Here is a 27,988-nt window from a genome sequence, read left to right on the forward strand (position 1 = left end):
CGTGGGATGCACAACAAGGATGGTGCAAAAGCATTTTAGGGTATTTGTTATCAACTAAATTTATGGATGAGCATTCAGCAATAGCTGTTTGTCTATTTAATCAGCATAACAACATCAAGACAGCTAATGCATTTGTACAAGTCATAGATAGAGTCATTTTCCAGCATTTTTATGTATACTACAAAATTGCTTCTGTTCAATATCGAAATGCACCAGGGATAGGCAAGGTGTCCGTACACGGACACTGGTGTCCGTGACTGGCCCTTGCAGTGTCCGCCGCCCATTTTGCTGGGGGGAGGGAGGAGTAAAACAGATGAATACTGGTCCTGACTCCTCCTTAACACATGCGGCGCCACGTTTTGCAGAGTTGGGGCCACTCACACATGATGCCGCTTAGTACCAGAAAATGACTCTGAGTGAGACAGAGAGAGAGGGAAGATTCAAGAAGCAAGCTGCCACTGTGTCCCTGGAGCTTTATATGCAAAGGTAAAACACTTTAACCAGCACCTGAGGTTTATTATAAGTAGTATTTAAATAGAAAGAAAAGATATAGTAAGGTTGGGAATCATAACCTTAGTATATCTTTTCTTTCTGATTAAATAATAGGAAAGGGAAAATATTTAGTGTGAATAAAATTAGTGGCTTGTCAAGAGACTGCTAGCAATATTGGGTGATAAGTTATGGAATAAATAAAGCCTGAGTGAAATACTGGATGTGTATCTTCTGCATCTGTATAATAAAATTCAGCACTATAAAATAATAGTTTTAATTGTAAATATACCTTGGTGTCCTTCACTAAAGGTCTTTACTTTAGAAAATGTCCGCCACAACCTTGGCTCGTGCCTATCCCTGAAATGCACCCATGTGGTTTCCAATTTTGGCTGGAATATCCCTTTAAAGGGACATTAAACCCAAATTTTCTCTTTCATGATTCAGATAGAGAAGACAATTTTAAACAACTTTCTGATATACTTCTGTTATCTAATTTGCTTCATTCTCTTGATATTCCTTCCTGAAAAGCATATCTAGATAGGATCAGTAGATTCTGATTGGTGGCTGCTCATATTTGCCTCATGTGATTGGCTCACCCATGTGCATTGCTATTTCTTTAACAAAGGATATCTAAATATTGAAGCAAATTAGATAATAGAAGTAAATTGGAATTTTGTTTAAAATTGTATTCTCTGTCTGAATCATGAAAGAAAATTTTTAGGTTTAATGTCCCTTTAAGTGTAGAGTGGTTGGAGTGTGTGTATTTTTCACTAATGACATAAAGATTATGTTAAAGGAACTCTAAACACCTTTTAATTATAAGAAATTATTTTGCTATAAAATTTCAGCCAAGTTTAAACATTTTAAAAATAAACATCTTGTTTGATGCAATTGTTTTTTAATAGCCAAACGCTTCCCATCACCTGCCTTTTTGGAAGAGCCATTCCAAGCTTGCTACGGGAGTAGACAAGGCTAGCCACAGTCATTAATTTAGCAAAAACTTCATTGGTTTTCTGAGGACAATTAGATACAGATATGTAGCAGGGTTAGTCTTTAAAAGTTTGCAGTGTGCATTTCAAGTTCAAAGAATTTGAAAACCGTCAATTTCAGCGTTAAATTACATGAGGGGGGAAACAAATAATAAACTTTTTATACTGAAATGTCATGGTAGCTACTGTCCCTTTAGCGTTTAAGTGCCCAATCAAATGTAAATTATTCTATTATTAAATTCTATGGGATGGGAGAGTAGATTATTTACAAGTCTATGAAATTCAACATCTGAATGTTACATTTCTTTCATTCAAATTGAAATGTTTATTCTCATAGACAAACGCTGACTCAGTTCCTTTAGTACAAGTTCTGCAATGTGACGCAGTCCTCTCGGCAGCCACAGAGCTAACAATCCACCTTTTTTTCCAATTGTGCTTTGAGAAAAGGCACTAATTCAATTAGTAAACGCTCATTACAAATTTCACTAGAAGCTATTCTAGATCACTAAGCATTGATCTGCTAATCCTACCATAGGATGCACATCTTTTAACACTAGCACTGTAAATCCAGCATGGTTGTATACGTAAATCTACCTTGTGTTACTATTTTTATTAACTTACATATGTTTTCATTCTCCATATTTAAAATTAAACCCCCACTCGTGATACTTAAAGTGAATGTAAAGTTGAATGAATGAGTGCCCGGTTTTAAAAAATGCAATTAAAAACAAGGGCACTTTCATTCATTAAACTTTACATTGCAGCGTTTTTTTTTAAATACTTACCTTTTTCTTTAGGAAACCCAGACCGGCGATCCTCCGCCCGCAGCTCCTCTGTACTTAGCACAGCAATGCTCATGTCGTGCATCCAGCTCGTGAGGCCAAGCAACGATTGGAGGAAGCCAGTTTTGTCACCGATATGCTAAGAACAGCATGAGAAGTGGGCGGAGGAGTCTGCAATTCTACTACATTGAGTGGTCCTTTAAGAACAGCACAGTCACAAGGTCTCTCTTTTTGAGATATCAATCAAGTGGGCAATGCCAAAAGATACTATATCCATAGAGAGTCACTATATCATCTGACATGAGGTAGCGTCCCAGTCTGTATTTTATAAGTGGGGGGGACAGCAGAAGGCTGCAGAATTAGTGTCAGCCTCAATTCAAATATGCATAAGCAAAACATGAATATTTTAAATGACTCACTATTATGCAGTCCTGATAAATTAGATACAAGGTAATTACAGAGGTAAAATATATATTAATATAGCAGTGATGGTTATGTGAAAACTGGGGAATGGGTAATAAAGGGATTATCTATCTTTTAAACAAAAACAATTCTGGAGTAGACTGTCCCTTTAATACTGGGCAGCCAGAGTGGCATGCTGTTTGAAGAAGACAAACAAATATGGGGCAGCATACTGATTGGGAGTTTTCAACCCCACCCCCTAGTCTTTCCCGGTCTGCAAAGCTGTGACTACTGAACGCAAGATGTTCTTGTTAGCAATGCACCTTTTTATTACTATATTTTTACTTAATAATAATGTGATGTTAGGCAAAGAGCAAAGGAAACACATTTATTCAAGAAACATTTTTAAAAAAACATAATTTTTTTGTTCTCAGAAGCTAATTTGCAATGCAATTTTCAGCTGCTGCAATATATTTTCACACTTTAAAAAAAATGCTTTATTCTCCAGTTAACACATTATAATTTAGTTGGTGCTTTAGTGTAACTGCCTAATTTAAAATTCAATTTCAAAATGACCTGCAGAGAAATGTTCACTAAGAAATCTCATTGCAGAAAAGTGTCTCTAGGGTTTCTGTATTCTCAGCAGTTCCTATGTTATTATGTGGAGCCCTTGCACTTGCAGAGGGGGTTGCTAACGAATCTGTGTATTCTCATTTGGCCTAAAATTTAGTTTAGAAGCAATTTGCAAAAACCAGCAAGATGACAGTTTAAATGCTTTTCAATATTTTGTATGCAGATTTTTTTCATTGCAGTGCTTTACCTGCTGCTATGTATTCCATGTCTGTATAAAAAAATAATTTTAATATTATTTTACAATCTTAATTCCCTTTATACAAGGGGATCCTTAGACAAATGTAGTGTTATTAAAGAGAGGTTTAAACATAGCACAGGTCAGAAGTACAATTCTATTCTGTTTCTTGTAATGCTTCCAGCTGGCACCAGCAGCAAGCAGTACACAAGCTGAAGACTGTTTTACATATATAGGACAAAGAAGCTGTGGTTCAGTGCAGGACACATGAGTTTTACCCATAGACATTTGGGTGTGTTAGTCTATATTATGGAGTCAGCAGGTCTGCAGGGAGTAAATATCTGTGTGGTAATGTTGTGGGTGTGGGGAACTACTTACGTGTGGGTGTCTGTCTGTGTATCTCTGTGTGTGTGATGCTCATATGGGTGACAATTCAAATCCTAATAAATCCAAAATATGAGAAACTACTAGCTGGGTTTATCTCACAATAACAGAAAGTCACTTCCCTTGGCTAACATGCTTTGCACCTCATGAAAGCCAATTTTTTTTTTCTTTCGTGATTTAGAAAGAGCATGTCATTTTAAACAACTTTCTAATTTACTTCTATTATCTAATTTATCTATTATCTAATTTGCTTCATTCTCTTGATATCACTTGCTGAAAAGCATATTTAGATATGCTCAGTAGCTGCTGATTGGTTGCTGCACCTAGAGGGCTTGTGTGATTGGCTCACACATGTGCATTGCTATTTCTTCAACAAAGGATATCTACAGAATTGAGCAAATTAGATAATAGAAGTAAATTGGAAAGTTGTTTAAAATTGTATGTTCTATCTGAATCAAGAAAGTTTAATTTTGACTAGACTATTCCTTTAATAACCAATGTGTTAAAATTAACCTATTACTAAACCAAGTTGAAGTTCTAATTTCTAAGACCTTAAATGGAAATTTTTGAAACTGGATTAATAACCAGAAAATAGTGTATCTAATATCTCAGTGCTCTGATACTAGTCAGTGCCTCCCCAGCCTCTGACCTCGGCGCATGTCACAAAGGCTGTGCAAAGCATATATGAAACTCAATAACCTCCCCTTGCCACGCCAATAACTTAAAATATGTTGAGCTAACACACAGAGAGACACTGCTTTATGTTTAGCTTACTTGCATATTTTAAAAGCAGAACTATATTAATAAGCTGGATTTTCTCTGGGCCCCTGATATGTTAATAACCTGTTTGTCTGATAATGTTGTGAAGCATACAATTAGAAATAAAGACCCTGCTATGGTAAAACGTCTAAGTGTATGGGAATCTAAAATGAAATGGAATTATCAGTTAAAAACTGTCCTATCAGCTTTAGTTTCTGTGTTATGTTTCATAATTATTTATGCTGATTAACACAACAGCTATTTTTTTTTATCCAAGAAATGTGGCAACCTTTGCCAACTGTAGCTCTGTCATTTCTTTTGAATGCAAACTGTTTTGTGGTGGTTTACTTTTGCCTTTTCTATTTTCAAATTTAAAGAACTTAAAGGGATATGAAACCCAATTTTTTTCTTTTATGATTCTTTTTATCATTATTTGAAAATCAGAAATGTAAGCTTAGGAGCCGGCCCATTTTTGGTTCAGCACCTGGGGCGCGCTTGCTGATACCAAGAGAATGAAGAAAAATTCATAATAGGAGTAAATTAGAAAGTTGCTTAAAATGTAATGCTCTGAGACATGAAGGAAAAAAAATGGGTTTTATATACCTTTAACACTGTTAATAATATAAAAATAGTTCTTAAAAAAAAATATATATTTTTTTTTACATACATAAATAATCAATATTCTGTTAAATCCTTGAAGAATCACCGTAATAATTTCTAAAAGTTTAGTGGATTTTATGATTATGATTTATTACTTTTTGCAACATGTAAATCTGTTCTTATTACAGAAGGCTAACATATACTTGTGAGTTTACTGTGCAGGTTCAGCTGAAACCTGATACTAAATTAATATGCAACGTTTTTTTACTGGTCATTAGAAAAACCGCACTACTCACAGTGCTCTGGAATGTTTTATGTTATGCTTATTTAAATAAGTATTAAACACAAACACTGTGTTTCCTACATAGGAAAAAAACACTTAAATGTATATTAAAAAATAAATTTTAAATGCATGTTTTATAAAATGTAAAAAAGTGTTTAATTCAAAAGAACAGACCCCTGTCTCTTAACTTATCCCTCTAGATGTGGTGGCAACTGACTTACGATGGACATATAAGCTATTTTCCCACAAAAGAAGCAATGAGAAAAGTTCACTGCCTTTAGATATTCCATATAGTGCGTGACATCATTGCACATGTTTTTGATGATGTCATCACACCCCAGCACTTATCAGCAACATACATAAGGAGGAACCCTTAGTCATGCCCCATTGTGCCCCAACATCAGCGAGCAACAAAAATAAGGAAGGGGTGATTGACCACCACTCCAGAGTAAAGTGGAGAACAACTCTAAGCATCCTCCCCACTAAAGAGTCTAAACATTTTAAGGCACAAAAACACAGTTCAGTGTGCTAATTATTACCAGTTAATATTAAAGCAACCTCATCATGTGCCATTATTTCTCATTACAGAGTAGACTGGATTGTTAGGTTAAACCTAAGTCCAAACTGATACTAGCAGAAAATGCATGTTTTAGAAGATCTGATATCCAAGAACAAATTACTCATTTGTGGACAACCGGTGCTATATAAAAAAATTGCAATATATTTTAAAATATTTTCTTTTGCCAAGAAAAAAAAATATATATGTATTATCCTTTACATACCATGCTAAACTGGTAACATCATAACAGATTTGAAAATAAATCTGAATTATCTCAAGATAAAAAGCTTTATTACCATTCAAACACAGGAAAGCTCTGGTTTGGAATCATTCACCTTGATTGGCTCAACCTCCCCATATAGAGAAATTGTCCAAAAACCACACTAGCAAACATCAGCTCACAGCTGTTTCTTGCAATACTGGTTCTCCTTTGACTTCAAAACTTAATTTGTTTTTAAGATGAACTGATATCAATTATGTTATATTTTATAGCAGTAAATATAGATGTATACATTATCACAAAAGGCACTCAAAGAAAAGCTATATCTTAAAGTGAATATAAATTTTGATCCTAAAGTGCCCCGGTTTTTAAAAATTGGATTAAAAACAGGGGCACTTTAATTCATCAAAATTTACATTTCACTCCTGTTGTGAAAAAAACAAACTTACCTTTTAATCTTGACAGCAGCTCCAGCTTCCTCCACCCGTCGCAAAGCCTCTTCCTGGGTCTAAAATGAGGAATCCGGCTTCCTCCAATTACGGCGTTGAATCAGACATTGATTCCCCGGGGGGAAGCCATGATTGGAGGATGGCCTATCCATCATTTCTGACGTCAGAAATGGCTTGCGACGACCGGAGGAAGCTGGAGCTGCTGTCAAGTTTAAAAGGTAAGTTTTTTTCACAACAGGAGTGAAATGTAAATTTTGATAAATTAAAGTGCCCCTGTTTTTAATAAAATTTTTAAAAACCTGGCACTTTATCATCAAACTTGACATTCACTTTAAGAATTAGTTGACACATAACTAGTACACTGCATAACTGGTTAATATTACAGTTTAAAAAAGTTTGTTCAGTAGGATATTCTTAAAAGGACATTAAAGTCAAATTCAAATGTATGCATTGTTTAGACAGTTACATTTTACGTCTATGATTATAATTTACCTTTATCTTTTAGTATCCTGTTTTCAGACTTAAAGTAAAGTCGGAATTAAACTTTTATGATACAGAAAGAACATGCAATTTTAAACAACCTTCCAATTCACTTTCATTATCTAGCTTTCTTTGTTCTCCTGGTATCCTTTGCTGAAAAGCATACCTAGTTAGGCTCAGGAGCAGATGTGAACTTCTGGGAACTAGTTGTTGATTGGTGGCTGCACATATATGCCTCTTTTTCAACAGGTTGACCGGTGTGCTTAGCTACCTCCCAATAGTGCATAGTTGCAACTTCAACAGAGGATACTAAGAGAATGAAGCAAATCTGATAACAGAAGACAATTGGAAATTTGTTTATGATTATATGCGCTGCCTAAATCATAAAAGAACAATTTTGAGATTCATGTCTCTTTAACTTCTTTCCATGGAAGCTTAGTGAGGTAGCTTAGGAGTGTTCATGTGTCTAAAGCACTATACAGCAGCAGTAAATTTGATAATCGAAACAATTTTCGGAATAATGAAACTTTAATTAACGTCTGTGTCTCTTTGTGTTGGTATGTTTGGGAATCTTGCACCTTTGTGCATTTAAACAGCAGTTTATTTAAATTATTAAACGTAGAAGGAATCATTATGGCCTGTGTCTCCCCCCCGACTCCATACTTTTCACGCGTGTTAATTTTGTGTAACTCACTTACTTTTCACAATACTGAGGCCAAAAAAGTGAGCTTCTTTAATGCTAAGCGATTCACACACTTTGTGAAAGAGTTCCTCCCCTGTTGCTTTTGCCTGTGGTAGGAGAGAAAAAAAAAAGCATAAGTATATAGTTGTGGTTCCCAAAGTTTATTCTCTGGGACACCCTTGGCATATTTTAACATCTGAGGTGACACACCTAATTAATGTTTTATATGCATTAAAGCCCACAGGGCACAGTTAATACAATACAAAGATGTAAACATTAAAATGATATGAGCTATGAAATGCACAAAGAGAACCCTATACAATGGGTGTAATGTTTCTCATACTATAGCATTTAAATGCTAAAGATATATATCAGACACAAGACGCAGAATAGTTGCCACTCAAATGCATCATACAAAGAGTTCGCTATGGCACCTGACCAAGTCGTGGTAGGCCCAGGTGATACATCAAGCTTCTTTATACCTGGGTCTCGGTCTACAGTCATACATGCTAGTTTCCAACCAAATTGATATGCATATAAGGGTGTCACAGCTATCCTAGACATATATAAAACATGGAGTGGACTGCACCCTCAAATTGAAATGGATACACATCCAATATCACTGGCAAAACTAAAAGCTATGGGTGCTCAGCTGGTGCTCACAGAAAGCTGTGTTTACATTATGACTCCCCAGACAAGCTGGGTGCAAGGTCCAATAGGTAAAGATAATATTTCAATATCATACACAACATAGCTGGCACTCACTCATATTTATAACATGAAGGGTTTCTGACAACATTTGGCCAAATGGTGATAAGCCCAGATTCTGGGCATTGTCTGTGGTTAACTGCACACATACACACTTATTAATATTATACATTATGCATTCAAAACATTAAATAACACACAAGCTATAGTCAGCAATCTGTGTACATTATTAGCAATTATTATAAGAAACAGCAAATGATCTACACTCATATGATTTTTGTGTCTGAGGAATAGGTGGATAGTCTCCAAAAACATCAAAATAAGGTGAGTGGATAATTTTCGGTTTCATATGAGAATATAAATCTCTTATTCTGTGCAACAACTTCAGCTGAGAGTCCTAGCATTTTGGTTAATAGTCACTAGCAATCAGGTTGATAGTCACTAGTAATCAGGTTAATAGTCACTAGTATTCAGGTTAATAGTCACTAGTAATCAGGTTAATAGTCACTATTAATCAGGTTGATAGTCACTAGTAATCAGGTTAATAGTCACTAGTATTCAGGTTAATAGTCACTAGTAATCAGGTTGATAGTCACTAGTAATCAGGTTAATAGTCACTAGTATTCAGGTTAATAGTCACTAGTAATCAGGTTAATAGTCACTATTAATCAGGTTGATAGTCACTAGTAATCAGGTTAATAGTCACTAGTATTCAGGTTAATAGTCACTAGTAATCAGGTTGATAGTCACTAGTAATCAGGTTAATAGTCACTAGTATTCAGGTTAATAGTCACTAGTAATCAGGTTAATAGTCACTATTAATCAGGTTAATAGTCACTAGTAATCAGGTTAATAGTCACTAGTAATCAGGTTAATAGTCACTAGTATTCAGGTTAGTCACTAGTAATCAGGTTAATAGTCACTAGTAATCAGGTTAATAGTCACTAGTAATCAGGTTAATAGTCACTAGTATTAAGGTTAATAGTCACTAGTAATCAGGTTGATAGTCACTAGTATTTAGGTTAATAGTCACTAGTAATCAGGTTAATAGTCACTAGTATTCAGGTTAATAGTCACTAGTAATCAGGTTAATAGTCACTAGTAATCAGGTTAATAGTCACTATTAATCAGGTTAATAGTCACTAGTGATCAGGTTAATAGTCACTAGTATTAAGGTTAATAGTCACTAGTAATCAGGTTGATAGTCACTAGTATTCAGGATAATAGTCACTAGTAATCAGGTTAATAGTCACTAGTATTCAGGTTAATAGTCACTAGTAATCAGGTTGATAGTCACTAGTATTCAGGTTAATAGTCACTAGTAATCAGGTTAATAGTCACTAGTAATCAGGTTAATAGTCACTAGTATTAAGGTTAATAGTCACTAGTAATCAGGTTGATAGTCACTAGTATTCAGGTTAATAGTCACTAGTAATCAGGTTGATAGTCACTAGTAATCAGGTTAATAGTCACTAGTATTCAGGTTAATAGTCACTAGTAATCAGGTTGATAGTCACTAGTATGACATATATACATGTAAATCTATTGGTCCAGAACCATTAATATTGCAAGTGGCGCACTAATGCTAGCGTGGGATGTGTTACAACTTATTTCAAGTCTATGGTAAATCAGAGAAGGTTTAGCGCGTCCGTCTTCACTCTAGCTCTCCCATTACTTTCAATTTATATAGCTAAATAGCGCTAATATTACAAGTTGAAAGTTATGGGTTACGATCGAGCGAAAGCCCAAAGAGCACTAGAAGAATTAGCGCGACTTGAGACCTAAAGTAAAGTGCAAGGGTTAAAAAAAAAAAGTCACAAAACACATCTAAAACATATTAAAATAAAGTATACATACACGCAAACACCCAAATGTTTACCTGCTGCTTTTACCAAGGCAAATCTCATTTAAATTGTTACATTGGCTGTAGAAGAGATCAAATGTACCAGGTTCATTTTAACTCCATGCCCTAACACTCTAGAAAAAAAATTGCACAATAGGGAGGCCTTAAAGAGATACTAAACCCACATTTTTCTTTCATGATTCAGATAGAGTATGCAATATTAAGCAGCATACTAATTTACTCCTTTATTCATTCTCTTGCTATCTTTATTTAAAAAGCAGAAATGTAAAGGAGCTGGCCAATTTTAGGTTCAGCACTCTGGATAGCACTTGCTTATAAGTGGCTACATTTACCCACCAATAAGCAAGCATAACCCAGGTTCTGAACCAAAAATGGGTCGGCTCCTAAGCTTTACATTCCTGCCTTTTAAAAAAAGATAGCAAGAGAACTGAAGAAAATTGATAAATGGAGTAAATTAGAAAGCTGCTTAAAATTGCATGCTCTATCTGAATCATGAAAGAAAAATGTTGCCTTTAGTATCCCTTTAAATGTAAACGCTTGCCTGGCACCATCCAATGCTTTGGGGCAATCATTAAAGCCTGCAGAGTTCACAATCTGCGGCCACTCGCCAGTCTCCTACCGTCTATGTAATTAGAACTTTTAGTTTTTTTAATATTTCAGTTTTTTTTTTTAATTTTCATTATACTTACATTTTATTTATACAGTTTATAATAATATTCAATACCTAGTTTTAATTTGTGGAGTTATAAAATATCAGGATGTCAGATCTTGCTAGCAATTAATAAAAGTCATGTAGCCATGGATAAAAAAATAGATAGACAGAACATGAAGGTCAGACTTCTGCCTGACTTAGCTGCCATCTGCCAACTCTACAGCAAAGTCATTCCTTCTAACTAATGGAGCCATCACTAAACTACAAGATAGGTACCGTACTCCCGCATCGCAAACACTAGTTAAATATTATTAACCCCTAATCTGCCGCCCCTAACATCGTCGCCACCTACATTGCACTATACCCACTATACTAAATTTATTAACCCCTAAACCTAACACCCCCTAACTTAAATATAATTCAAATAAATCTAAATAAAAATTCCTATCATTAACTAAATTATTCCTATTTAAAACTAAATATTTAGCTATAAAATAAACTAATAGTTATATTGTAGCTATCTTAGGGTTTATTTTTATTTTACAGGCAAGTTTGTATTTATTTTAACTAGGTAGAATAGTTACTAAATAGTCATTAACTATTTACTAACTACCTAGCTAAAATAAATACAAATTTGCCTGTAAAATAAAACCTAACCTGAGTTACACTAACACCTAACATTACACAACAATTAAATAAATTACATAAATTAAATACAATTACCTAAATTACAACCCCCCCCACTAAATTACACAAAATAAATTATCAGATATTTAAACTAATTACACCTAATCTAATAGCCCTATCAAAATAAAAAAAGCCCCCCAAAATAAAAATAAAAATCCTAGCCTAAACTAAACTACCAATAGCCCTTAAAAGGGCCTTTTGCGGGGCATTGCCCCAAAGAAATCAGCTCTTTTACCTGTAAAAAAAAATACTAACAACCCCCAACAGTAAAACTCACCACCCACACAACTTACCCCGCAAATAAAATCCTAATTAAAAAAACCTAAGCTTCCCATTGCCCTGAAAAGGGCATTTGGATGGGCATTGCCTTAAAAGGGCATTTAGCTCTTTTTCTGCCCAAACCCTAACCTAAAAATAAAACCCACCCAATAAACACTAACCCCCGAAGATTCACTTACAGTTTTGAAGACCGGACATCCATCCTCAACAAAGCCAGGAGAAGTCTTCATCCAAGCGGCAAGAAAAAATCCTATTGGCTGATTGGAACAGCCAATAGAATGCGAGCTCAATCTTATTGGCTGATTGGATCAGCCAATAGGATTAAAGCTCAATCCTATTGGCTGATTGCATTTTCACCTTTAATTCCGATTGGCTGATAGAATTCTATCAGACAATCGGAATTCAAGGGACGCCATCTTGGATGACGTCACTTAAAGGAACATACATTTGGGAAGAAGACTTTGTTTGAATTAGATACTCCGTGCCGGATGTCTTGAAGATGGACCCACTCCTCGCCGGATGGATGAAGATAGAAGATGTCATCTGGATGAAGACTTCTGCCCGTCTGGAGGACCACTTCTGCCGGCTTGGATGAAGACTTCTCCCGGCTTCATTGAGGACTTCTTGCCGCTTCGCTGAGGACTTCTCCCGACTTCGTTGAGGATGGATGTCTGGTCTTCAAAACTGTAAGTGGATCTTCGGGAGTTAGTGTTAGGTTTTCTTAAGGGTTTATTGGGTGGGTTTTAGATTAGGGTTTGGGCAATAGGTAGTTTAGTTTAGGCTAGGGTTTTTTTTTAATTTGGGGGGCTTTTTTTATTTTGATAGGGCCATTAGATTAGGTGTAATTAGTATAAATATGTGATAAATTCTATTTTTATTTTGTGTAATTTAGTGTTTTTTTGTTGTTGCAATTTAGGTAATTGTATTTAATTTAGGTAATTTATTTAATTGTAGTGTTAGGTGTTAGTGTAACTCAGGTTAGGTTTTATTTTACAGGTAAATTTGTATTTATTTTAGCTAGGTAGTTAGTAAATAGTTAATAACTATTTACTAACTAATCTACCTAGTTAAAATAAATACAAACTTGCCTGTAAAATAAAATTAAACCCTAAGCTAGCTACAATGTAACTATTAGTTATATTGTAGCTAGCTTAGGGTTTATTTTATAGTTAAGTATTTAGTTTTAAATAGGAATAATTTAGGTAATGATAGGAATTTTATTTAGATTTATTTTAATTATATTTAAGTTAGGGGGTGTTAGGGTTAGGGTTAGACTTAGGTTTAGGGGTTAATAACTTTAGTATAGTGGCGGCGACGTTGGGGGCGGCAGATTAGGGGTTAATAACTGTAATGTAGGTTGCGGCGATGTTAGGGACAGCAGATTAGGGGTTAATAATATTTAACTAGTGTTTGCGAGGCTGGAGTGCGGAAGTTTAGGGGTTAATATGTTTATTATAGTGGTGGCGATGTCGGGAGCGGCAGATTAGGGTTTAATCATTTTATTTTAGTGTTTGTGATGCGGGAGGGCCTTGGTTTAGGGGTTAATAGGTAGTTTATGGGTGTTAGTGTACTACTTTGTAACACTTTAGTTATGAGTTTTATGCTACAGCTTTGTAGCGTAAAACTGATAACTACTGACTTTAGATTGCGTTACGAATCTTGCGGGATAGGCTGTACCGCTCACTTTTTGGCCTCCCAGAAAAAGCTTGTAATACCGGCGCTATGGAAGTCCCATTGAAAAAAGACTTTACGCAAATTGCGTAAGTTAATTTGCGTTAAGGCCAAAAAAGCGTGCGGTGCCTCTAAACCTGCAAGACTCGTAATAGCAGCGGTAGCGAAAAAACAGCGTTATGAGCCTTAACGCTGCTTTTTTACTCATACCGCTAAACTCGTAATCTAGCCGTAAATGATTAATTAATTATTTTTTAAATATAACAAGATAAACTATAAGGTTTATTCCATTTTTTTTTAATCTGATTATTTTTTTTAAATTGTTTCTGAATTGGTACATTTCACCAGCTTTACCCCCTTGAAATTTGGCACAACTTAACTTTACACACCATCTTTTTGGGATATTCATCCTCAATATTAAATCAGTTATCTGTCATGTTTTCCTTTCTCTTTGGCTATTTATATTACTTAATATCACAACTTACTAATTTAAAAAAAAAGCTCTTTTAATGGATTTGAAGACTGGAATTGAGATCCTATATTTTATCTCATCCATCTTGTATTTTGGCTTTAACAAATATTTCAATTATTATAGAATCTAAAAATAGTTTTCTACGCCCATTTCCTATGTAGTAGATTATCAAAAAACACCTGGTGTATATAATCCAGTGACTACTCCAATAACAAGCCCTTATTTGCTCTTCTAAATAAGGCAAGCAGTGGGTGTGGTTTAGATATTGAAAAACAATGGCAGCTAACAAAGTTTTTCCCTGACATTTATTTTTCACAGCCACCTAGTATGTTAATTTATTGCAAGAATGTATGAAAAATATTGTAACCATAAGGTATTTACGGTCATGGGTGTTATTCCCCAATTCTTTACTTTTATCCATATTTGTATTAATCTATAGTATTTCCAATGTAACCTCTAGCTAGGGCCTCAGTTCAATCCATTGCCCAGGTCATTTTGAACTTAATTTTCTAATCCATTCCAATTAATTAAAATCTCTCTTGTTTTAATTTGTAAAACCATCACGTTACATACACTGTTTTATATCGAAGCAACTGTCCTTCAGGAAGTAAAAGATATGCAGCCAATGCAAAAGTTGATGACGAATTGATGCAACATTGATGATAACTTCCTAAATACGTTTAAAAAAAAGAGTTGTTTGTTTTTAACTTAAAAAATAATATTAAATTATGCTTGCAGATATACCTATTTCATATAATGTAAGAAATGCTTATTTGTGATAATAAACATAGTAATTATTCAATTTAAAGGGACAATACACACTAGATACATTTTATAACATAGTATTGAGATTATTCCTCCCTCTAGTTATGGGTGCCGCCATGTCGGAATCGGTCTTTAACAACATTCCAGTGCTGACCTGATTGCACATGTGCAGCAACTCTCCTTCAGACACCTGCAGTGTAACCTAGGTTCTATAATGGCCGTACCTATAAATAGAGGGAGGTGCTTGTAATGTATTTAGCATCACCTTTAAATGTAGCCACCAATCAGCAAGCGCTACCCAGGCTCTGAACCAAAAATGGGTGAGCTTCTAAGCTTACATTCCTGCTTTAAAAAAAAAAAAAAAAAAAAGATACCAAGAGAACGGGAAAAAATTGATAATAGGAGTAAATTAGAAAATTGCTTAAAATTGAATTCTCTATCTGAATCATGAAAGAAAAAAATTGGATTTTATATCCCTTTAATGTTGCTATTTTGCCATTAATAAAGGGACATGAAACCCAACATTTTTCTTTCACAATTCAGATAGAGCATGTAATTCTAAACAACTTCCCTGTTTACTGATATGATCAAATTTGCTTCATTCTCTTGTTATCCTTTTTTGAAGGAGCAGCTATTTACTACTGGAAGCTAGCTGACCAAATCTGGTGTGTCGACGACAAAAGGCATATACGGGCAGCCACCAATAAGTAGCTAGCTCCCAGTAGTGCATTGCTGCTCCTGAGCCTACCTGGTTATGCTTTTCAATAAAGGAGAACAAATCACTTGTTTAAAATTGCATGCTCTGATTGAATCATGAAAGGTTAATTTTGACTTTTACTGTCCCTTTAACTACTCTATTTATTAGTTCTACCCATATCCCACAATTCTTGCTTCAGCCTGTTTTAATGTTTAAGATTTTGGAGCCAACTTTATAAAAATTAAAAATCCCACAAAACCTCAACCCTTTAAAGTCAGTATGAAAGGTGAGCTTAAAGTATTAGACAATAATTGAGATAACACTACTTGAGAAAAAAAAAATACATACACAATTTTCCAATTTGCAATCAAAATCCAATTAGTGAACTATGAAAACCAATGACTACACACTCCAAAACCAAAATCACAGCAAGCATTAAATTATTAGGAGGCTGAAATTCAGAAAACATTACTATTTACCTATAGTCTTCAGCTGTATGTGATTATTTTATTTACCTGTAACTATATTGTTTAGCATATTTATAGAAATAAATATATTTAAATAAATATGCTACACATATTTATACAAAATACAAAAGACAGAGTGAAAACCCCCCAACAACAAATAGACAAACAGATAATGTAAACCGCAACATTCAGATTTCTTTTAACTCACCCCAATATTTATATCAAGCTGCTCTCTGGTGGGCAGCCAAACGCAAACAGTGTGGCTATCTTGATCAGGCATATTTGCTTGAAATAACGGTCTGGTCATCACGATGATGACAGCAAGTGATAGCTTTGTTCTTTATTAGCTTTAGTGGTAATGATCTTTTTGCTTGTTTTTTTAATCCTGAAGTCTGGTTTCCATCATTGTTCTGTTAAATAAATAAATAAATAAATAAATAAATATGGCATTAACAGCAAACAGATATTTTTGCCTAGGACTTCACAAATCCCAGCAGCCAAGGAATCCTAAAATTCTAGTTTTTGTTCCTATCTTTATTTTGTTTTCTTTTATTGGGAAAAAACAATTTAAAATAAATGGAGCAGAATAGAATTAACAAAGGAGGAAAACATTCCATAGCATAATAAACTTTTGTTTTATTTTACAAAAAATAAAATTGATGTTAATTAATATTTTTCATTTCTTATACCTGGGAAGAACAGCATGTCAAGGAAGAGAAAGATGTTATATATATATATATATATATATATATATATATATATATATATATATATATATAAACAAGTGAGTGAAGGTACAGCACAGTGTAGCCGAATCAGGTCCATCTATATATTGTGCACGGGAGAAAAAGGGTCCTGCAGTCCCCCAAATACAGACAGAGTAATGGAATACTCCTAGCACTGTTTCTTTTAGGAAAACATCCTTTATTGAAGTATCAAAGAATAAAACAACAGCTACGTTTCGGGGCCAACATAGCCCTTATTCATGCTGTCAGCATGAATAAGGGCTATGTAGGCCCGAAACGTAGCTGTTGTTTTATTCTTTGATACTTCAATAAAGGATGTTTTCCTAAAAGAAACAGTGCTGGGGGTATTCCAATACTATATATATATATATATATATATATATATATATATATATATATATATATATATATATATATATATATATATATATATATATATATATATATATATATATACCATATATAGTGATCTAACAGCCTTCTGTTTTTCAGTGAAGAAAACTCAAGCATGGGGGGGTACAAAAAAAATTAAGAAAAAGGCTCCTAACTTTACTGATTCTTTCACATATTTCCATATAATAAATTATTCCCTGTATTCTAAAAGTTGCATGGTTTGCTCTCAAGTAGTCTAGGTGGTCCTTGGTTTCAAACAAATTTAACAACTCTTGCTTTGGTTAATCCCATTATAACAGAAAATCTGAAGCTTTGGTTTGCATCTGAAATACATGTTGCTGGTTAAATAGTAACTGAAATGCATATCATGATTCTGAAATGAGCACCTTGTACTGTCTAAAATATGACATGGGAAAGTCATGAAAAAGCACAAACAAAAAACAACTCCCTACATTTCCTAGGTGCTGTCTGGGACCTAAGTCACAGAGACTAATGTGCACAGTTAAGTTTTTCAGTCACCAGAAAGGGTGACCGGAGTGAGATTTATTCTGTGGGCAAGGAAATAGCATGATGGGTGTAGCAGCAGGACAGACCTCCCATACTGTGACTGATGTGTAATATAATATATATATATATATATATATATATATATATATATATACACACATACATACATAAAAACATATACAGTACATACATAAACACATATACAGTACATACATAAACACATATACAGTACATACACGCAATTCCCAGTGATTAAAGGAGGTGAGTGGGAAAACTAATTAAATCAACTACAAATATGTCTTTAGGCAAAGAAGTGTTCATCAATGTATGCTTACAATTATACAATTAAAATATACATGCCAATACCTGTATGGCAGATTAAGCTGTAGATACATGATGTAATGAGATATATATTTTAAACTGAGTGGGTGTAGTGTCTGTGAAGATCCCAGGGGGAAAAGTATAGTTTAATATAGAGAAACAGACTGTATTGTGTTACCTAGATAAGAATATTGATTCTTCCATTGTAATTAAATAAATTATACTAAAGATGATACCTTAAATCTCGGATAGATGAGCAAAACAACTAAATTATAGGGTATTTCTGAGCCACTATACTGTTTTTTTTCTTGGGTCCATCTAAAATAATGTGTTTCAAACTGATTTTAAGTTTTAATGTGTATGCGCCACATAAACGTATTCAATCTCATCAACTGTGAAACTAAACATAAATCATTAACACCTAAATATTCAACAAGCATATTCTGTTAATTTATCATTCATTTTAAAGTTTTTATTTAAAAGTCAAAAATATAATTTTATAAAAAATATTTAATTTTTTTTTTTTTAACACGGTAACACCTGATAGAAACTTTAAAAACAATACCCTTTCAAGGACTTAGATTAGATTTGGTTTAATTTATCATTATTATTTTTTTATATATATTTTTTTTTTCCATAAAGTATGAAAGGTCTGTCGGACATGATCTGACATTGCGGATTATATCCGACAGACCTTGATGAATGCGGAGAGCAATACGCTCTCCGCATTCAGCATTGCACTAGCAGCTCTTGTGAACTGCTGGTGCAACGCCGCCCCCTGCAGATTCACTAGCAGGGGGGTGTCAATCAATCCGATCGGGTTGAATTGCTGCAATGTCTGTCCGCCTCCTCATAGCAGGCGGACAGTTTATGGAGCAGCCTGAAGGCTCACCAGAAACACGGGGCTTCAAGCTCCATAAAGAGTTTGATAGATATGCCCCTTAGTGACGGTATAAGCTTTATCCAGAGATCCCTTAGCCAGGAAATTTTAAAGCCCTTGTATGAATCACGTTTCTAGGATCATGCTATAATATGACTCTTTCATTGGGTTTTCTGGTTCCACAATACCACAGCTAACAACTTTTCATCCCAATAAATAAAGGATAATAATTGCATCATTTGGTCCTCAACATTTGCATAGTAGAACCAGCAGAGATACTAGACATCCAATGAACACCATTCCGGAGAAAAGAAGACGGCCATTTTACTGTTGGTGAGCTAGCAAGCAATACTTCTATCTTAAATAACAAAACAAAATCTCTAGAAAAGCGAAAGAGATGAACAATGAAGCATATCATGTATATGTGATACAGATTTGACAACTTACTGGGATAAAACATAGTGCCAAATTCCTCATAGACTTTACATAAATTTGGTATTATTTTTATTTTTTATATATATTTTTTTTTACCAACACTGAAATAGTATTGAGAAGAAAAGATGCTGTGAAGATGCTGCTGGGTATTATTAATAATATAGTGAAATATATCAGATGTGTAAAAGAGAGAAAGGACAACGCCTTAAGAACTGGGAGGGCTTTGAAGCTTTTGTCTGCATTACTACATGTAAATAATGAACTATGGTTCAATGGAGACACAAAGCTATTTTTGAAAAGAGTCAAAACAGATCAAAGTAAACATGTCTGTACATCCTCGTCCTGAAAGCTGTTTATCCCATGCACCTTGAAGTTTATGTACAAGGAATGCACATAATAATTCTGCTTTAAAGCTAAAACCTAACACAGATTAGAAAAAAATGAAATACTTTAATAACACTGTATATAGCATTCTTAGAAAAATAAAAAAATAAAAAAATGTTTATGTTATTTAACAAAATAAAAATAAAAAACTGAGAAAAATAGCTAATAAAATCATTCACATTAGTGATTACATTTAGCATGTTTGCAAACTACTTAAGAATATTTTTTAAGAGCATCAAATCATAACAGATTTACATTCCCAGGTTTCCACACTTTATTAATTTTTTTTTTAAATTAAACAGAGCTCTAAACAAATTACAGGAACTTTAAAGAATATTACTCATGTCCCTACACATAAAATCATTTATTGACTCCAAAAGTGTGTGGGTTGAAACTGAATATTCTGGTTGGTTTCATAGAAACATTTTATCCTCTTCCCGACAGGACTAAAAGAGACATGAAACCCGACATTTTTCTTTCATGATTCAGAAAGAGAATACAATTTTAAACAACTTTCCAATTTGCATCTATTATTTAATTTGCTTCCTTCTCGTGTTATCCTTTGCTGAAAGGTTTATCTAGGAAAGCTCGGAAGCAGCAAATAACCTAGGTTCTAGCTGCTGATTGGTGGCTGCATACATATACCGATTTTCATTGGCTCACCCATGTGTTCAGTTAGAAACAAGCAGTGCATTGCTGCTCCTTCAACAAATGATACCAAGATAATGAAGCAAATTTGATAATAGAAGTAAACTGGAAAGTTGTTTAAAATTGTATGTACTAGCTAAATCATGAAAGAAATAAATGGGGTTTCATGTCCCTTTAAGCTAGGTCGGGAAAGACCTACTGCCATGGTGACAGCAAATTGTAAATGTTAAAATAAAAAAAAAGTTATAACTATTTTAAATGAACAATTTTGCAACATATAGGCAAAATGTTCCTAATCATATCTGAAATGAACTTCTGCTGTACAGTATTTTTCAAATTCAAATTGTCCCTTAAATATTTACATTAGAACAGAGCAGAATGAAACAAGCGTTGACATGAGACCAGCATAGTTATCTACACTAAAACTTCTTTTTAATGGATAACTAACTTCATATTGCTGCACAGAGCTTTCATATATCATTGACAGTTAGACAAAGGATATAAAAAGGTCACACACATTTCCAGAAACAGAGAATACTACAAAGCTAACTATAATACTCAGATTGCTCTGTCCATCACCTGCAACTAAATTCTCATTCAGCTCAAAACCCTCAAGAATTATCTTCGGCCTCTGCGTCTCTAAGATGAAAGGCTTAGACAGTATTCCCTGCACTTCTTCCCCCCATGAAAGTCTACATGGAATTTCCTAATCTTTCCTCTATACTTTTTAGAGCTTTCAAGTCATACTAAGAGATAATGGACAAATCTATTCTGTTTATCCAGATCACCCAACAAGTATGATTCAAATTATAACTGAAGCTTTTAATTCAATAAGAAGTCACTTTGACACGAACAATATTTCATCAATATATTCTTTAGACTATGACAGTGCAAAACGTATACATGTCTATAAACCTGAAGTGGTCCTATCCTATGACAAGCAATAAAATACTCATGCAATACAGGTCGATTACAGAGCTTGAAAAATTCCAGGTAGTAACAGTATCTAGAATTTTACTTTACCGCTAACATTTTCAATTATTCTTGATAACTCTATATGCATTAACCCTGGTGTGACTTCTAAAAAATATACTTGGCTGGCTCAACAATGTTTCTGCTGTTCTTGAAATTTGAAATAAATACACTTGGTCTATCATTTAATTATGTTGAATTACAATATAGGTTGCTAAAATCAATCCAGTTTGTCAGATACCCTGTAAAATAAGTAACAATTGGCAAAAGAAATACAAATTTAAAGGGACTGCAAGTTTTAATAATGTTTTACAGCAGGGCTCGACAAACCCGGGAGCCCAGGGTTATATATTCAAAAATTATATATCTCTTACACACAATGGCCTCTAGTTATCAAGCCGTCAACCGCAAATATGCTGGAATTCCGCAGCGTATTTGTGGCGAGGCTGATTCGCCATAGTTATCAAAGGCTAGAGACCGGCAAAAGTAGAATATAATGACGTAAGCTACGATCTGCTGGTCTTAGTCCGACAGAGATCGATTCTTACGTCACTCCAGCAATCTGACTACTTTTGCTAGTTATCAAAGAACTAGCAGGTACGCTCGGCACTATTCCGGCCCAGCGTACCTGGTTTTCAATGCGGCGGATCCCATAGGAATCAATGGGAGTCTGACAGCAGCAAAAGCTCATGTTCGGCCCGATATCCCATTGATTTCTATGGGAGATGTCTGCACCTAACACTCTAACATGTACCCCGAGTCTAAACACCCCTAATCTGCCCCCCCTACACTGCCGCCACCTATATAATAGTTATTAACCTCTAAACCGCCGCTCCCGGACCCCGCCGCCACCTACATTATACCTACTAACCACTAATCTGCCGCCCCCTATACCGCCACCACCTACATAAATTTATTAACCCCTATCCTGCGGATCCCGGACCCCGCCGCAACTAAATTAAATGTTTAACCCCTAAACCGCCGCTCCCGGACCCCGACGCAACTAAATGAAATGTTTAACCCCTAAACCGCCGCTCCCGTACCCCGCCGCAACTAAATGAAATGTTTAACCCATAAACCGCCGCTCCCGGACCCCACCGCAACTAAATTAAATGTTTAACCCCTAAACCGCCGCTCCCGGACCCCGTCGCAACTAAATTAAATGTTTAACCCCTAAACCGCCACTCCCGGACCCCGACGCCACCTATATTAAACTTATTAACCCCTAAACCTAAGTCTAGTTATTAAATATTATTATTAAATCTAAATACATATTACAATTATTAACTAAATTATTCCTATTTAAAACTAAATACTTACCTGTAAAATAAACCCTAAAATAGCTACAATATAACTAATAATTATATTGTAGCTATTTTAGGATTTATTTTTATTTTATAGGCAACTTTGTATTTATTTTAACTAGGTACAATAGCTATTAAATTGTTTTTGTATGTATGTATATATAAAAAACTTTGCTAAAAAAACAAACTAAATTGACACACTCCTTGCACCACCACAAAAGTTTAAAGGGACACTGAACCCAAATTATGTCTTTCATGATTCAGATAGAGCATGCAATTTATTTGAAAAAGAAGGCATCTTCATGGTTCAGCTGTGGACAGCACGTTTTTATTGGTGGATGAATTTATCCACCAATCAGCAAGGACAACCCAGATTGTTCACCAAAAATGGGCCGGCATCTAAACTTACATTCTTGCATTTCAAATAAAGATAGCAAGAGAACGAAGAAAATTTGATAATAGGAATAAATTAGAAAGTTGCTTAAAATGTCATGCTCTATCTGAATCACGAAAGAAAAAAATTGGGTTCAGTGTCCCTTTAAAGGACCAGTCAACACAGTATATTTGCATAATCAACAAATGCAAGATAACAAGACAATGCAATAGCACTTAGTCTGAACTTCAAATGAGTAGTAGATTTTTATTCTGACAATTTTAAAAGTTATGTCTTTTTCCACACCCCTTGTACCATGTGACAGCGATCAGCCAATCACAAATGCATACACGTACCATGTGACAGCCATTATCCATTCACAAATGCATACACACTTATTCTTGCACATGCTCAGTAGGAGCTGGTGACTCAAAAAGTTTAAATATAAAAAGACTGTGCACATTTAGTTAATGGAAGTAAATTGGAAAGTTGTTTAAAATGGCATGCTCTATCTGAATATTGAAAGTTTAATTTTGATTGAGTGTCACTTTAAGGCCAATCTGCAAATTGTACAGAACCCTCAGAGTATACTTGACAGTAGGTCAAACAGTGGTCTACCATTAAATAAATAAAAAAACAATATATTAATTCTATATTTGTTTTTTCCGATACAATGCATTTTTTTCTTGGCAAAATCTTGAGCATATGTATTATATTAATAAAGATACTTGAAACAAAAAGAAATGCTTTCAAAAAGAGGAGCACTGTACTTTTGAATCATGTAAGTATATGATTTGAATATGAAATACTCTTAATTTTACTGGATATAATAAATCTCAAAGACATTTTTTTTTATTAAAAGTAGGGCAAGATATCCATTAGTATCTACACTTATTCCATTAAATTGCATGGTGATACATAAAATGCATTCTTTCACTCTGCAGGAATGTTGAGAGACATACATCTTGTTTGAAAAACAATTGTTTAGCATTTCAGGGATTAAGTGTCCTTTTAAATGGGGGGTCAGACTTATAGTTATAGAACTTTTCCAGTTTCTATAGGACACACATAAGATAAAAGAGGTTGAACCTTAGCCTGTCTATGTGACATTCTCAAGGAGTATTTAAGCGACCCTTAGAATTGGCCTGTATAAAGGCCATAGGGAAGGGTGTCCAACCAAACGCCTGTGACAAGAATGTAGCCATCCAATGATTTTTACCCACTCATGAACCTTCACTGATTTATAACACTTAAATATAACTCCATTCCTGTTCTCATTTCTTTAATCAAAGTAAAATGTTTATAGGGCTTGCATATTATTGGTACTTTAATTAGTAATGAAAAAAATGGATTTCCAGCCTCCAGTCACAGGGTCCATAAACAAACGACAAAGTTTCAAACCACTTACTGGTTCTTAATCACCAGTAAGTGGTTTGAAACGTTGTTGGAAATCCATTTTGTTCAAGAGTACATTGGGACCTGGCTAGTCCTATTCCTTGCCACAAGACAAAAGAATACAGGTGCTGTTTCCCATACCTACAATTGGAAGTACTTTAATTACTAAAACATTGCACAATTTACAGGGAGTGCAGAATTATTAGGCAAATGAGTATTTTGACCACATCATCCTCTTTATGCATGTTGTCTTACTCCAAGCTGTATAGGCTCGAAAGCCTACTACCAATTAAGCATATTAGGTGATGTGCATCTCTGTAATGAGAAGGGGTGTGGTCTAATGACATCAACACCCTATATCAGGTGTGCATAATTATTAGGCAACTTCCTTTCCTTTGGCAAAATGGGTCAAAAGAAGGACTTGACAGGCTCAGAAAAGTCAAAAATAGTGAGATATCTTGAAGAGGGATGCAGCACTCTTAAAATTGCAAAGCTTCTGAAGCGTGATCATCGAACTATCAAGCGTTTCATTCAAAATAGTCAACAGGGTCGCAAGAAGCGTGTGGAAAAACCAAGGCGCAAAATAACTGCCCATGAACTGAGAAAAGTCAACCGTGCAGCTGCCAAGATGCCACTTGCCACCAGTTTGGCCATATTTCAGAGCTGCAACATCACTGGAGTGCCCAAAAGCACAAGGTGTGCAATACTCAGAGACATGGCCAAGGTAAGAAAGGCTGAAAGACGACCACCACTGAACAAGACACACAAGCTGAAACGTCAAGACTGGGCCAAGAAATATCTCAAGACTGATTTTTCTAAGGTTTTATGGACTGATGAAATGAGAGTGAGTCTTGATGGGCCAGATGGATGGGCCCGTGGCTGGATTGGTAAAGGGCAGAGAGCTCCAGTCCGACTCAGACGCCAGCAAGGTGGAGTACTGGTTTGGGCTGGTATCATCAAAGATGAGGTTGTGGGGCCTTTTCGGGTTGAGGATGGAGTCAAGCTCAACTCCCAGTCCTACTGCCAGTTTCTGGAAGACACCTTCTTCAAGCAGTGGTACAGGAAGAAGTCTGCATCCTTCAAGAAAAACATGATTTTCATGCAGGACAATGCTCCATCACACGCGTCCAATACTCCACAGCGTGGCTAGCAAGAAAGGGTATAAAAGAAGAAAATCTAATGACATGGCCTCCTTGTTCACCTGATCTGAACCCCTTTGAGAACCTGTGGTCCATCATCAAATGTGAGATTTACAAGGAGGGAAAAAAGTACACCTCTCTGAACAGTGTCTGGGAGGCTGTGGTTGCTGCTGCATGCAATGTTGATGGTGAACAGATCAAAACACTGACAGAATCCATGGATGGCAGGCTTTTGAGTGTCCTTGCAAAGAAAGGTGGCTATATTGGTCACTGATTTGTTTTTGTTTTGTTTTTGAATTTCAGAAATGTATATTTGTGAATGTTGAGATGTTATATTGGTTTCACAGGTAAAAATAAATAATTGAAATGGGTATATATTTGTTTTTTGTTAAGTTGCCTAATAATTATGCACAGTAATAGTCACCTGCACACACAGATATCCCCCTAAAATAGCTATAACTAAAAACAAACTAAAAAATACTTCCAAAACTATTCAGCTTTGATATTAATGAGTTTTTTGGGTTCATTGAGAACATGGTTGTTGTTCAATAATAAAATTAATCCTCAAAAATACAACTTGCCTAATAATTCTGCACTCCCTGTATATAATACTGTACATTTTCATTTCTAAAAATGTTCTAAGGTTAGACATCCCAGTTATAGGGTAATTAGAGCATGAACTAGCCGGTCCTTTTATGATCAGCAGCACCACCTTATAGGATTAGATTATGAGTAGAGCTCTATTTAGCTCCCTTGCTTGCATGGTAACTTTGCTAGACAGAGGCTTTTTGCGCATCGGATTCCGCTTGTATTACAAGTTGAAAGTAAAAAGGTAGTGAAAACCTGGCGCACGCAAAAAGTTGAATTTTGAATATTGTGACCGTGTTAACATATTCTCCCATAGACTTCAATGGAGCTTGAAACTGGAGAGAAAAAAATAAATAAAAACACTAATACTCTTGCGGTAACCTGATCATATTTATTTAAGTGCGCTAAAACCGACATGAATTATCAATATTTCACGTTCCAATGTTCTTCACTTACAGAACAATGTATTTTTACTCAGGAAAGAAAACCAAAACATTTTTTTTCCTTGTGGAGAAATTCTGCTATAGCATTTGCGTTTTAAAATTTTCGCAGATTAAATGATGTTGATATATATTGTAGTGCACCAAATAGCAATGCAAAGCAATGAAAACTCCACATACAGTTTCTATCACAACTACTAAACACCAAAGCAGTCATAGACAATACAAAAACAAATGAGAGTGGCTCTCTACCAATAACATTTTATTCATGGACACTGAAATTAAAATTTCACATAATATTCTTATGTTCTAAAACATTATCCTTATTTTGATTTTGATTTTTTTTTTTCCCTTCCAACTATTCTTAGATTGCAGGTTGTAAAAAACAGGTGGTGAGCCTAATTTGGTCCCTGGTCCAATATCACAAAATCCAAAGTGGGATAGGGATTAACTGCACCAAACTTGCTTCCAATTGTACACTTTGGGGCCTATCTATCAAGCTCCGAATGGAGCTTGATGCCCCGTGTTTCTGGCGAGCCTGCAGGCTCGCCAGAAACAGCAGTTATGAAGCAGCGGTCACAAAGACCGCTGCTCCAGAACCTGTCCGCCTGCTCAGAAGCAGGCGGACAGACATCGCCGGAAATCAACCCGATCGAGTACGATCGGGTTGATTGACACCCCCTGCTGGCGGCCCATTGGCCGTGAGTCTGCAGGGGCGGCGTTGCACCAGCAGCTCTTGTGAGCTGCTGGTGCAATGCTGAATACGGCAAGTGTATTGCTTGCCGTATTCAACGAGGTCTGTCAGATCAGGTCCACCAGAATTTGATAAATTGGGGCCTTCATATTCACTCGTCACTAAACTAAAATAAATATTTTGTATTAAGAAGAATGATTTCACCTAATTCTCTTACTTATAAACGAATTTGAATATAAAATGGTAGTATGCAAAACATTTGATGCAGATTAATACATGTATAATATTAAACTTCAAACTGCATATACACTTGTAGCTATAAAGGCATGAAATACATAGATATTGACTCTATACTGAAAATTTCCCATCAACGAAATAGGCTGAACAGCTTTCCAGATCTTAACATTTCTGCAATTTTAAAGGACCACTCAATGCAGTAGAACTGCATAATTAGCAAGTGCATAATAAAAATACAATGATTTAAAACCTACTCTAAATTTTAAATAAGCAGTAGATTTTTTTCTGAAAAGTGTATTTTTTTGCCAATATTCTGGCCCCCTGTATCATGTGACTGACATCAGCCAATCACAGACTAGTATACGTATAACCTGTGAGCTT

General features: G+C 35.1%; 1 protein-coding gene across 1 annotated transcript in view; it reads right to left on the minus strand.

Annotated features, from left to right (window-relative positions):
• FRMD1 (FERM domain containing 1) overlaps window positions 1-27,988 on the minus strand; it is a 108,294-nt gene that overhangs the window by 52,516 nt on the left and 27,790 nt on the right. Inside the window, exons 2-3 of the mRNA XM_053710919.1 lie at window positions 16,360-16,561; window positions 7,906-7,996 (exon numbers count right to left, since the gene is read on the minus strand). Of these exons, the coding sequence (XP_053566894.1) occupies window positions 7,906-7,996; window positions 16,360-16,458 (190 nt within the window). The 5' untranslated portion in view covers window positions 16,459-16,561. The remainder of the gene's footprint in view (window positions 1-7,905; window positions 7,997-16,359; window positions 16,562-27,988) is intronic.

The sequence above is a fragment of the Bombina bombina genome, chromosome 4, assembly GCF_027579735.1.
Source record: "Bombina bombina isolate aBomBom1 chromosome 4, aBomBom1.pri, whole genome shotgun sequence".
Lineage (NCBI taxonomy): Eukaryota > Metazoa > Chordata > Amphibia > Anura > Bombinatoridae > Bombina > Bombina bombina.